The 15,000-nt window shown below is 32.4% G+C and overlaps 1 protein-coding gene across 2 annotated transcripts in view; it reads right to left on the bottom strand.

Moving 5' to 3' along the window:
• LOC137646944 (uncharacterized) overlaps positions 1–15,000 on the bottom strand; it is a 274,499-nt gene that overhangs the window by 108,410 nt on the left and 151,089 nt on the right. For both annotated transcript variants that reach the window (XM_068380015.1, XM_068380014.1), the window contains exons 3-6: positions 13,973–14,187; positions 12,234–12,369; positions 11,204–11,412; positions 3,922–4,078 (exon numbers count right to left, since the gene is read on the bottom strand). In XM_068380015.1, the coding sequence (XP_068236116.1) occupies positions 3,922–4,078; positions 11,204–11,412; positions 12,234–12,369; positions 13,973–14,187 (717 nt within the window). The remainder of the gene's footprint in view (positions 1–3,921; positions 4,079–11,203; positions 11,413–12,233; positions 12,370–13,972; positions 14,188–15,000) is intronic.

The raw sequence follows: 15,000 nt of genomic DNA on the forward strand, positions 1-15,000 counted from the left end.
TTATTGTTTTGAATAGTCCTGCTAAGTCTGTTTTATCTCTTGGATTTTACCCTCATTTCCAGTCTTTTCTTTAATAGATTTTTTGTCTTTTCTAATAGTTTCCTTGATAAACTAAGAGAAGAGTAATAGCTATTTTGTTAGGTTAATAAAGTCTGGAAAATTCTTGTGCTGCTCTAAAAACGACTAAAAATTCTTAAAAAATATATCTTTACAACTTAATTAAAAATTGTTTTCGTCATAGATACAGTAAAAGTGATATTGACCAATAACATGAGCCGAATAAAAATATCAATCGTTGGCATGATACCTTATTCTCCACACAAACACAAACATGTGTGTGTATATACATACACACACACATACACGCACACATATATATATATATATATATATATATATATATATATATATATATATACATATATATATACATATATATATATGTATATATATATATATATACATATATATATATATATATACATATATACATACACATATATATATGCATATATATGTGTGTAACCATTTGAAAAATCACTCAAAACCCGACATCCAAATTCATTTAGTTCCCGCAGAAAAATCCAATTAAGAGAATATGACGCCGAAGCTGCAAAATAACAAGTTTAGAAATGAAGATATCGCGACGACAAATGAAGAATGATGTTTTCAACTTCCTTGAACTCTTAGAGTTGTGCAAGACAGAGGATGAGGAGGGATATTACATTCTACACATGCCAATTGCACGCTTGAAGGTTCACAGGCATTACAATTGCAATTCCGAGATTTGGGGGACATTGCAATAACACATGCGCACCCACTTATGTATGAAAGCTAACATACACTGCATAGCATTATCAAGCAAATATCACATGTTTAAGACAGTATTAGGGTTAGAATGAAGTTTGATGGGCGTTTAATGGAAAAAATTTACCATCCTATTTCAGGAAACACAATCTGGAAAATTTACTCCTGTATGTATAATTCTAATTCCTATCCCTCAGAAAAAAAATTGTAGGTTTTATGAATATGACTAAAACTACTAATGTAACAAGCCTAGATATCTTAGTCAATTTTCCACATGTACGAACATGCGTTTTTACCGGGGAATTTTCCCTCTTCCATGAAAAATATATTTTTATGAAATCAAGAGGTTTTCAGGTGAAGATATATAGATTTTATATAGTCAGCTTCATGTGATGTTGGTAAATACGAAGACGAAACGCAAAAATTCATCATTCCTGGAAACACATGCAGGAACTCTTTGTGATCACTAAAAAAATCCAAGCAGCCGCACCAATCTTTTCAAGCAAGTTTCATAGAACGGCGTCGAGACAAAGAATACCAAACACTCTGCAACATCATTCCACATCTCCCACTCCCCCTTTCTTCTTCTTCTTCTTCTTCTTCTTCTTCTTCTTCTTCTCTCTCTCTCTCTCTCTCTCTCTCTCTCTCTCTCTCTCTCTCTCTCTCTCTCAGATACAGTTACCTGTCATGAGATGGTCTATTCGCATCGCGCTCTTCATCTCGACACCGGGACAATGGTGATGGATGAGATGCAAGTTCACAGAGAAACTTTTCACATTTCTTTATACTCTGTTCCTGAGGTAATCCATCATCTCACTTATGAAATGATCAAACGTAAATTTGGCCAAGAAGCTCTTCTCAAGTCATATCATTCAGCAAAATCTAATTTCATAACTTTATAAAAGTTTAAAGTTATAAAAAAAAATTTAGTTGAAAAGTTCAGATGCTCAGATGAAATGTATGGGATAAGAATATTGTTTTCATGGTTAGTTTATCTTAAATAACAGGATGTCGGAAAAACTGATTTCAGACATTACCCAAATAAATAAATATAAAGTATTTGGATTCACAGTTTTAATCTTAATAATGATGCAATTGAAATTTATATTCTCTTCGTATTTTAGAGCAGGAACCACGTGTTTAACCTTGATACTGACGTGAAGTATACAGGTCTCAATTCCAATAATATTATTTGAAGCTTTAAGATAAAGAAAGATCACATTCGACGATTAATAAAACTTCAGATGCAGCAATGCAAGAACTGTAAATATTACGAGAACACACAACCATTATCACTGATTCCAGATATTGTTTAATAATTAACATGGAAGATTTCAATTAGGAGTGAAAGATGGCAGATGACACAGACTGCTTTAAATTTAACTTACGGTAGTCTTAAAAATGCTTTCCATAACTGATCGAAATTGGACATACATGGATGATTATGGAACACGAACCTATTTCCATTGCGTTTCCATCTACTCGAAAATCAGTGTTTTTAATCGAGGTGCAGAAAAATATAGGTCGCAAAAAATGGATTACTACATATTGATATCGGACGCGTGACCAGTCTGGATATCTTTTTATTTTGTTTCCTAATGTCTGGGTCATTCTCATCATAGCAGATACATAACTATAAATTTGAGTATTTTATAAAAATATATACAATGTCAGTGAGAAATACCATTGCAATACGAATTTCCCTGTGAATTAGATCGTTAGAAACAGTACGGTGAAAGTTATTCTTTTCAGATGCAATATGTTTCGTTTTGCTTGTGTAACCAAGCGAATATAACTTTTCTTGCGAGGACGAATAAAAGAACAAACTATCCCTTTCACGAGTTGATATAAAACGTTCTAAGAGGTGAAATGGGATAATCACAAGTACATTATGACTCGAATAAGGCTATTAAAGACACACACACACACACACACACATATATATATATATATATATATATGTATACATATATATATATATGTGTATACATATATATATATTATATATAAAAACCACCACCACCCCTCCCATACCTGATTCATTACCCACGGGAAATAAAAGATTCGGTCTAAAAGCGTCCGTCTTCAAGATACCACAGGAGAACCATTTTGTGAGTGGCACTATCTTAACAACGGTGCCTCCCATATCTACGCTCACACCCCTATCCTAAACTCTTTACTTTTAGAGTTTGAAGGAAACCAGTCATTTCTACTAACAATCTGAAGTGAAATGGCTGTTTATTCTAGCGAATTTGACTTTTGGTAATTCTTGTTTGGAAAGGTGGTTATAACTAACACTTAAATTTTGTAATCGAGAACAACTATTTGTATTTTAACGATAATTTAGAATTGAAGTTTCTTTTGCCAGTTATTCGGTCTCATTATACCAATATAGCGACTTACATTCACCGTCAAAATTAAAAGTAAATTGCTTTCATACGAGAGAGAGAGAGAGAGAGAGAGAGAGAGAGAGAGAGAGAGAGAGAGAGAGAGAGAGAGAGAGAGACTAGTGCCTATCATGCCAATCAGATAAACCCTGAAAAATATTTTACCTTTCATGTACGAAAATATTATAGCATTTTCCCACAATCTTTATCATGTACCTATCACCAACAAAATATTAAAGCAGAAGTGTAACATATGAAACCGTACCCCTAGATCAAGTTAATTCTTCCAAACTATCATTCAGTAATTTCAAAGTTACTGACATTGGGTATTAATCAGACAAACTTGGAGTTAATACTCAGGTAAGCTGAATTAGTTTCTGGTGCTTACGCAGTAAGGTTACCTGGTATAAGAGAGTTTTGTGTTAAAGTTTGATAAGACTGATAGCACCTCATCGCAGATGTAACACGCTTCAGGGTAAACGAATAATAAATAAATTATTAAAACCATAACTCATTATGCATACAATATCCAGTGTAATTTAACAAACATAAAACATAATTTACACACAAAAAAAAAAAAAAAAAAAATTGGAGATTGATGAGTAGTATCAGCTCAACGGCCGATAATAAAAAAAAAAGAAAAGGGTGTCCTCGTGATCCACAATTTAAAAATAAATAGCCTCAGTTTTCATAAAATGCCGCTACCAATAACTGTCATTTAGCATACCTGCAGAAAACCATCCAAACTCGGATGGCTGTGGGTGATCAGCGTGGATCAGCGTCACGGAAGTGGATTTGTTGTAGACAGAGGAGAGTGAAGCATTGCACGCCAAGGTGATGGCGCCACCTACGAAAGACTCGTTCTCTAGTTCCAGTTCCAGTGTCTGTACACGGAAGAAAATATATGATTAATTGATAAGTAATAAGCAAATGACCAAATTCATTTTAAATGAGATGGAACATAAAAATAAGAATAGGGCATGGTGACATTGATTACATTAATTACATTGCAGGAAAGATTACTATATAAATAAAGATGAACAATCGTTGTAGCACAAAACTCAATTAATTCTGGTGAATGTGATCGGTATATTTGACAGGGTAACAAATATATAATCATAAGGTTATCTCGCAGTGCAGAAAGATCAGTGGTGACTTGTCAAAACCTTCATTGTAGTACTTGAAAAATATTGTCATCTATTGTATTGAATACATAATGAAAAATTTAAATAATACTTAAAAAAAAGAAAAAAAAAATCGACAACGGAAATTCATTGATATTGTGGGACAAGGAAACAAAATTCTATTGGTTTCCTGTTGTCATTGGGAATAATTATGCAAAATTGTAACTCTGATTTATAAATCTGCAACTAATACATAATTATTAGTTCCTCTAGGGTCATTTAGCATGGACATATATGGTAAAATATGTTATATCTTATTTTTTTTAGTAACCTAGATATAGCCAGCCACTGATATGTCTGCAGGAAGAATAAGAGAATAAAATTTCAATGTTTCTCTGCATATTCCTAAGCGTTAGTTTATGCTTTTGTACTTGTTTGCACAACAGTGCTAGGATAAAAAGACGCTACTAACAAAAAACCAGAAAAACGGTGAAACTCTAAATACATGTACCTATGATTACCAACATAAAATGGGGTATTTAATACAGCGCAATTAGCCAAATTACTTTGACAAGATTTGTGGGCAAATGCAACGCGTGAGCACAAGCTAAAAAAATATAATTCATGGGCACTTGAAACAACACTATCTTCTTTCATTTTATTAATCATTTGGATCTGCATTAAAGTAATTAGACCGTAACCGGTACAACAAAATACCTATTTTATTAGACACGTTCACTACTGTTCGAAATTATTTTGGCAATTATTACTTGGCTTTGATATTGGCGATACGTATTACGGGAAATTATTCAGCTTCATAGCGTTGCGGTTTTGTTAGAGCATATAAAAAAATTAAGCAATAACGCATTTCAGAGAAATATAATATTTGATGGCTGTAAAGCCAATCAAAAGGGAATTTGATATTGAATAACAATGAACGTGTTGCATGCCATTCCACTACGCTCACCATTCTTTTTATACGGCCCTACATTTGAGGGATATATATGTATGTGCAAAACCACGTAAATTGGTCTCTCTCTCTCTCTCTCTCTCTCTCTCTCTCTCTCTCTCTCTCTCTCTCTCTCTCTCTCTCTCTCTCTCTCTCTCTCTCTCTCTCTCTCTCTCTATATATATATATATATATATATATATACACACACATATATATAACAGGTGATGAGGTGTGGGACAGAGGTAGATGGAGAAAGCTGACCAGAAACATCGACCCCACATAGAAGTGGGAAAAGATGTAGACAAAGAAGATATATATATATATATATATATATATATATATATATATATATATATAAATTAATAAATAAAGAGAGAGAGAGAGAGAGAGAGAGAGAGAGAGAGAGAGAGAGAGAGTATGTATATATATATATATATATATATATATATATATATATATATATATATATATATTTATAGATATATCTTATTTATATAATATACAGTATGCTGCACAAATATATATATACATATATATATATATATATATATATTAGTTGGATAGATAGATAGATAGATAGATAAATAAAATTTATACATTTTGCGTTCACGGACTTTGTTCTACAAAATAACTTTTCTAGGCCCTAGGCTTCATAGCGGCTCTTATAATTCAAAATGACATTTAGTTACTGAACTACGAGAGTCTAGGTCGAGAATTCACGCCTCTGCAATTTTTCATGTCCAAAGAGATGCGGTTTTTCTCCTTTCATTACTATGGTCCTGTACTTTAGCAATCGAATTCCAAGGCTCTGAATTCCGTTCAGTTCTTGATAGTGAGGTTATAAATAGTTAGTTTGTTTCTACATTTTCACAGCAATAATTTACTTATAATATACTGCGAATAATTTTATGACAGAGTTTCTTTATCAAAGGTCATTTCTTCGAAAGGAAAGAAATCATGTAAATTCCAGTACATATTATAAAGTACTACCTATACCCTTTTCTAGACTGCGCTATTATTGTTTTAAATTGAATCCTCCTTTATTCTTTATTCATATCAAACAATATCGGCGTCAATGACCTCACGTCACGATTCCAGAGAATTTCAAATCAATCAATCCCTTTTATAGATTTTGTTCTATTATCCTGAAACATAACAAAACAATTATGTGTATCTATAATTTTCTTTTACTATAATAATAGGTATGAGCGATTCAAAATATTTCCCACCTATAGTGAAATATGCTAGTATTCATTTCTGTAAAAATGTTCATGTCTGTCAGAACATGGTCAATGTGGAGTGTCTGGTCACATATATGAAAATGCCCCTAACCAGAATATTTAATCTTGAGGGGAAAAAATGCTAGTCACCTGGTTAACATCAAGGCCTTATGCCACTAAAGCCAATAGAATTGGTTACATGAAAGCAATGCATAACAAATAGATGTGATTTGTTGAGAAATTGATGCAACGTAGAAAGATAAACTGATTAATTTTAAATAAATATAGTTTTCAAATAACTGTTTTATTGGTACTATTCATAATAAGCTAATCAATATCTACCGCGTTTTCAGCAACGTTAGACTGTAGTCATGTACAACATAATCTGCTTTAACCAATTATTTCCAGTTATATTTTTTCTATATTGTAAAAATGGTTAAAATACTGACAGAAGTAACGTTATAAAGTCCATCGTACTACCCCACACACAAAGAGAGAGAGAGAGAGAGAGAGAGAGAGAGAGAGAGAGAGAGAGAGAGAGAGAGAGAGAGAGAGAGAGAGAGAGAGGTTAGTATGCATACAGTCAAATAACAAAATAGTTATTAACCAAATCTGCTACTGTTTTGTTAAAGCAACCAACGTAAAACCCACGCAGAAATAAAGTACCTAAAATACAGCTTTATTGTAATATGTGTAATATTCCCAAAATGTATACATGTTTACTATGAATTTGAATTAAAGGGGAAAAAAATTTACGTAAAATGCTTAATATAAATTAATGTGCCTATTTTAATGTTACCTTTATATATTTAGAAATAAGCATTACATCCGGCACAAATATTAAGTACGAACGTATCTATTTCAGGACGAAACGATTACCTAATACTGTGATACGCTACAATACGGGTCAAATCCCTCTTTCCCCAAATAGGCTACACAAGACTAATTATACAATAGTATATATTCATATTTATATACAGTACAAACATATATACAAACAGTCAGACATACATGCAGGGCTATAATAAGCACCAATTATTTATGAACAAAATACAAAAGCAATGAATCGTATAACAATAAAAAACACTTGTATACAAATACTAAAACAAATATGGCAGATACGTAAACCTGAGGCATCGAGTTGCGTCTATTCATGGACGAACCCAGATTAAAACTGTATACTGTTTATACGTATATACAATTATATAGTATTTGTAATGATGGTAGTAAGCAAAGTTAACGTGGAAAAAACGTTTCATCGATATAAATACCAAAGACATTACCAGCGTAAATAAAAGTTTATTTCTAACAAGAGCATGCGAGAACTTTAAAATAGACATTTATTGGTTACATAAATGACTCCCTGTCCAGTTCAAAACTACTGAAAGACAATCTTGCAATCAAGGTAAAAGTTCCTAAAATTTACTGTAGGAAAAACACTAAAGAGAAAATTATCAAGGGATAAGGGAAAGTTTTCTCTATGAAGATCTCTGTAAATCTCCGTGTGTAAGAATCGTATTTCTCTGTATTATCATTATTATTATTGTTATTAGCTAAACTAAAAGCACGCTTTTATAAGACTAAGACCTCCAACAGGTAAAAATAGCCCAGTAAGGAAAGGAAATAAATTAATAAATAAAATACATTGAAAAGCATTTAATCAAAATATAATTATTTTAATACCAGTAATATCACAAAAATATATATGACATACAGTATATAAACTGAAGAGGGACTAATGTCGGATTGTTCAACATAAAAACATTTGCTGCAAGTTTGAACTTCTGAGGTATCACTGATTCAACTGCCTGATTAGCAAGATCATTTCAAAATCTGTTCACTACTGGAGTAAAACTTCTAAGAGTAATGTGTAGTGTTGAACCTCATGATAGAGAAGGCAAGACTGTTAGAATAAACTTCCTACTTGGAACTACGTGCAGGATGGTACAGTCTTGGAAGATCTGAATGCAATGCATGGGCAGAATTATGAAAACTCTAATTCAACATTCATAAAGAAGAAACTGAATGGAGGTGCCAGATATTATATCAAGATAAGGAATAAGAAATTTAAAAGACCACAAGTTTTTGTTTTAAAAACCAGCTCCTGAAGACCAGAACGGGATAACAATACTCGAAATAAGGTAGAAAGAAATAATTAAACATTTCTTCAGAATAGATTGATCACCGAAAATCTTAAAATACTTTCTAAATAAGCCAATTTTTTTGCGCAATTAAAGAAGAAACAGACCGAATGTTTATCAAAAGTGAATTTGCAACCCATAATCACTCCGAAAATCTTTTAGGACTTGTATATATTGAGAGAACCATTATCAATTCAGAGATCTGAATGTTGAGGAGTCATTCTCCTCGACCTACTTACAATCGTACCTTAGATTTTCTTAGGGTTCAATTTCATGCCTCATAATTTGCATCGTCCACTAATTTTAGCTTGATCTCTATAAAGGGATTCAGCAACCCCAGATCTTAATTCATGAGAGAATTACTACTACTACTACTACTACTACTACTACTACTACTACTACTACTACTACTACTACTATAAAGTAAGCTACAACTCTAGTTGGAAAAGCAGTGGGAAAAGGTAATAAGGAAATAAAATATAAATGAGAAGTAATAGTAAAGAATATAGAATATCCTAAGATTAGTAACAACGTTAAAATAGATCTGTCATATATAAACAATGAAGAGAGACTCATGTCAACTTGTTCAACATAAAAACATTCATAGCAAGTTTGAATTGAAGTTCACTGATTCAACTGCGTGATTAGGAAGATCATTCTACAATCATCTGCATATACAACGAGCTTGTTTTCTAGGCCAAGTCACATATCATGTGAATAGAGTATTAAAAGTAATGGGCCACGATCACTACCCTCAGGAATACCAGATGTCACATTTCTTTCCTTACTATAATGTCCATCAACAACTCTTTGCAGCCTATTACTTAAAAATTCAATAATGATGTTAAGAAAAGACCCAACTACTCCCAACTGTCTGAGTTCGGAAACAATGGCCTTATGATTAACACGGCAAAAGGCAGCACAAAAATCATATAAACTTCCTGATCACAATCAATTGGAAATTGTAAAAAGGGCATCACATGCTCCAAGGTCTTTGCGAAAGCCGGATTGCAAACTATAGGGAACAGATTATCACTTTCAGCATACCTATTTCGACGTTTTGCCAAAAGACGTTTAAAAATCTATAAGTAATATGTGATTTGTGGAAACTGGCCGGTAACCAGCAGGGCTAGAGCTACCACACACAAATTTACCTACTGGCGTAATGTTGTCCATTCTCCATCAAGTCTAAAAAGAAACTCTTCTTGCAAAATATATAAAAAAAGCGGTTTTTACAAGGGAATAGAAAAAAAAATTCCATGGAAAACTGCTATTTGGGTTTACACCTCTATAAGCATCAAGGTCCATCAAGAGTTTTAATTTCAGGGGGCCAAAAAGCTAACTTACTGTCTAACCTTGTGGAAACTAATGAGGAATATTAAGTTTCTCTTTATTCTGCTTACTGTCAGACACATCAGGCAAAAGGGTTGTCTTTTCCTTTGGACTGTGTGTGACAGTGCCATATTGTTTAAATAAAAGAGGAACTGTTATGTCGAAACCAAAGAATGCAGATTTAAGGGTAGCCACCAGTTATATTCCTGGGTTGTATTAGTAAGTGTTTATTTTATTGTTCAATTGTATTTTTTTCAGTTGAAGCATAAGAAAACTTCAGAATTATATACTAGAGATTTCCATTTGATATTTCTTTTCAATGTCGATTGAAGAACTTTATATATATATATATATATATATATATATATATATATATATATATATATATTAATTGCTTAAAATGAAAGAATAAGGATCTTTTGTCAGTACCTATCCCCTTAGTCACGCAAGCGATTACCTCGAAATCATTTACGCTAACAAGAACTTTATAATTTGTAAATACTATCTAAAACTTAAAATTAATTAATGCCTATTACTCAGAATTCTTTCTCGGATAGTTTTGAGAAAACCATTAAAGAGCTCTAACAAAACTTGATAAAAATAAATCAAAACTACCATATAAAGGTCTTGAGGCTTCTTTCCTTCCGGGCTGTCAGTCAGATTAGTTGTGTGATATACGACAGAAATCAATTTTGATTGTTCGGCAGTACCATTTGTCAATGAAGGCCAAGCAATGTGTCAAAATTATATTTACGAGATTTCAGAACCGAGTCTTTCAGAGCTCAACATTTATGGCCCTCACAAAAGTTTGACGCAAAAGTTGCTAAACCTCCAGGGATAAAGTTTTGTCTATAACTGGTTTAATCATTGTGTTTCCTATTCTTTTTACACTGATCAAAGAAATAAATCATCCTTTCAGGCAATCAACAATAAGTGAAATACCCGAATTGACATTGACCAGTAGATTAAGAAACTAGCCAAAAGAGTATTCAAAGTAGGAAATAAACTCAAAAGAAATTTCAAGAAACTCAGTGAATACATTGAAAATAATTGATCATGATATGAAAGTGATAAGTAGAAGAAAATAAAAAACGACTTTTTGCTTCTTTTCACTTTAAATAGTCCTCCTAATATAAAAGATATGAATGGTAATAAAGAAAAGGTCCAAGCATAACAATAATCCACATCCACAAAGACACCAGTACAGCAAAGCACATTAATAATAGCAATAAAAACTTACAAATACTTGAGCCATTCTAGCTCTCTCGTCCCTTTGAGTTGTGTACGTGGTCACCGCGTGGGGAGGCAAGTGATCGTTGTTGATTAACCATGTAACATGAACAGAGGGTTCAGAGTGCCCAAGAAGGCACTGGACTTTAATAATATCCCCTGGCCTCACCCTGGATCCCTGGACCAGGCCTCGGATTTCAGGTCCCCAAAGAGGTATATCTGAAAGGAAAAAATACAAAGATATTTTAATAAAGTACATATGAAAGTATCAATTAATGCTCTCAAGGCCACTGGCTCTAGTATTCAGCTAAAATCTAAATGTCTTTCTCAAGCAATGTGACTGTTACTGAAAAAATAATCATTGCATCAAATCGCAAAATTTCAGTTCACATTTCAAAATGGAATGTTTTTTTTTTTCTTTTTACTTTTTCTTAAATGAAAAACAATATGAAAACAGATTTGGTAGTTAAAATCCCATCTCTTGAAAAAATCAAAATTCTTGAACCAAACCATACTTCATGAAGTTTTTTCATCAGGAACATGTTAACAAACGTTGATACATTAGCAGTTGGTTGTTATTATAAAAATTACTTGATATCCTTTGTATTTAGTTTTGAAAATTATTTACTTTAAAATACTGAATCAATAATATATTACAACATTGTGCAACAGTTAATTCAGTAGTACGATAAAAATAATGGTAACCAAGTGGTTCAAGAACAGTTTGGAATGTACACAATTTCACTTATTTTTATATACATATTTAATCATCGTCGTATACAAGTTCCAAAAAGTATAATAGGTCAAACAAGCCAAAGATGACCGATAAAAATCATTATTATGATGTATATTCTTATAAAGACTATTTTTCAATATAATCACTTTAGTCCAAAATCTCGAAATCTAATCGAATTACTGTTCATTGTCGAAGGATATAACTGAAAAAATATATACTGATGTTATTTTAAAATATCTTGAATTGCGTGATAAGCATACATACATTCAACATCATAATAAAAGAAAACAGAAATTATGCATACCAACAACCGACATATTTCGGGTAGAATCGTCCGTTTCAAACATTGGTTTATCGCCCATCACTTCGCATCGAAATGCTCCTGAGGTCTCCTTTGTCACCCCCATAAGTACAACCGTTGACTGATTGCTGTTAATCTCCTGGAAAAATTGAAGCAAAGCATATGAAGAATGTTACCTATTTTGTAGGAAATAAAGCATGGATTAAAAAAGTGTTTTCCTTTTAGTAGACCGACTTTTTAGTGACCATTTTTAATGACGTTTTTTTCTCAAAATTTGCCTAGCAGTATTCTTGCAAAAGCTTTTCCTCTTTCTGAAAATATGGTTACTGTCATCTTTTACCAATGTTACACAATGGTATTTTCTTATCCAGAGCCCGCATAAATCTTCCAAGCTACATTGCCTGACAGAGAGGAGAATAAGCCTTGCTTCTGAAAGGTTCATCTGCCGTAACCTATTTGTGTAATAATTTCCGCAGCCTTTCTCTTCACGCTTTAGGACCTTTTATGTTTTATGGTTTAGGCGGCCGAGTGAGTATCTTCTTCCCAACTTACTAAACGCTGAGAGAGAGAGAGAGAGAGAGAGAGAGAGAGAGAGAGAGAGAGAGAGAGAGAGAGAGAGAGAGAGAGAGAGGGAGGGGGGGGGGGTTTGTATAATGTTCTGAGTAACGATATATTGAGTTGTTTATTAGTCATTTCATAGTACAGTATATAAAGTGGTACGTCAATTATTTTCTTTATTTCTTGCAACAAGCAGTATGATGTTTTTTTTAGTAAACCTCAATGTACAAGATGTCATATCTTACTACCAAAACTCTGAATACAATACATCATAAAGGATACAAAACTTAATACAGTTATATTGTACCTCTCTTCCATATTTATGCTTGAGATCTAAACGTTATGTATGCACTAACAACTTAAGCTAGTTTGGGTCACTATAAAAATCAAGTAAACATGTTGAAATTGGTGTTTTAATGATTAAAAATCACTGGATGACATGAACAACAGATATCTCATTATATTTAATAAAATTATGCACAGAATATTACACATGTAATCCTGTCATAGGAACAGTCAGTATATACACGTTAGTAGCAATAACAGAGCATACGAACAATTATTATCATAACTTTTTTTTAACTAGGACAGAACATTCATCTCTCAAGAAAGTCATAACTCAACGCTATATAAAATTAAAAGATATTTAATTTTCACTTTATTGCTCTAAAATTCAGAACAAAAACGAATAGTTAAATGAAATATCTATCAATAATTTAATTCAAGGAATACACTTCTTATAAATATAAAAGTTCAATAACAAAATTTACCCTACTATAATTGCATTTACATTACATATTCATAAATTGTGATAATATCCATTGCCTTAACATGCAACAACAGAAAGTTAAGAGAAACTTGGGTGTATTTCTTAAAGGGTTTCCGTAAAGCAGACTATGAGCACATATATTCATCACAGAGATCCGGTTAATTGTTACCATCTGCATAAGATCTCACAAGCTGAAGGACTTACAGCTCATGAGGTATTGTTGGTGAAGGCATTATGAGAACTACATAATAAGCCTACGATGAGAGCACTATTCATAGAAAGTGACCAATAAATGATGATATCTTGTAAACGCTGACAGATAAACGAGAGAGAGAGAGAGAGAGAGAGAGAGAGAGAGAGAGAGAGAGAGAGAGAGAGAGAGAGAGAACTGAAACGTACTTCCAAACATACTTACATCAACATTGAGATTTGGCAAGGTGAATATTTTGACTTGGGGATTCTTATTTGGCATGTACTGGTAAAACTGTTGGACTCCATGATACCACTTGACGGAGTAGAGAGGGTCCAGTCGGTCTGTACTGTGTTCGTAACTACAAATCAACCTGACCCGAGAACCTGAGACAACAACAGGAGGGACCCACATTTCGGAGACTCGAATGCTCCAACAACCTAAAAAAAATACGGTAAGGACAGGTGATATGAAATAAAATGGTATTGCTTAACAGTTAAGAAATAGCTGCTCAAATACAATAAACAACCTTACAATATTCAAATGACTTTAGGTTTAATAATTTAATTTATTATAAACTCTTTTATCTTTAAAAGTAATTTGTGAATAATTAACAATCTAGAAAATTATAGAGCTCTCGTGTGGCAGTGTACAGCGAGAAAAAATTCAAACGATAGTTTCATTTGGTATTTGTATTTTAAACTTAGAAAACAAAAAACGAAAAAATAACAAATATTTTTTGTATTATATTACTCGTATATTCATAATTTCAATTGTTAAGGATGGTTTACGGAGAGGAGGGCAACAAAAATACATTATCATAGCAAAGATTTAAAAAAAAAAAAAAAAAAATGTGGTAATAGATGCCTCATGAAATATAACTCAAAATAACAAGGTCAGTTTTACTGACGTCAATAACGAGAATTGTCCAACGTTAATCAAGTTCATAACTAATAATTATAAACATAACGACCAAAAGAATAATCAATAGCTTGATATATGTGAAAGTTAACAAGATTGATCGGATTTCCTAAAGTTGCAGGAAGATATTTTTTAAATTTACAGATAATTTCCCAACATTATGGTAGATTTATTCAAAAGTACAAGACATTTACAAGCGTGCTTTCACTAAACCTTCGAAGGCAAAATGAATTAGATAGAAGTAATCTGCTTTTATGAAGATTTTGCTATAGTTTATCCTACTTTTCTTTTGAAATAACCAATATCAATATATTTCTTGGTTTATGATGAAT

This window comes from Palaemon carinicauda, chromosome 9, assembly GCF_036898095.1.
Source record: "Palaemon carinicauda isolate YSFRI2023 chromosome 9, ASM3689809v2, whole genome shotgun sequence".
Lineage (NCBI taxonomy): Eukaryota > Metazoa > Arthropoda > Malacostraca > Decapoda > Palaemonidae > Palaemon > Palaemon carinicauda.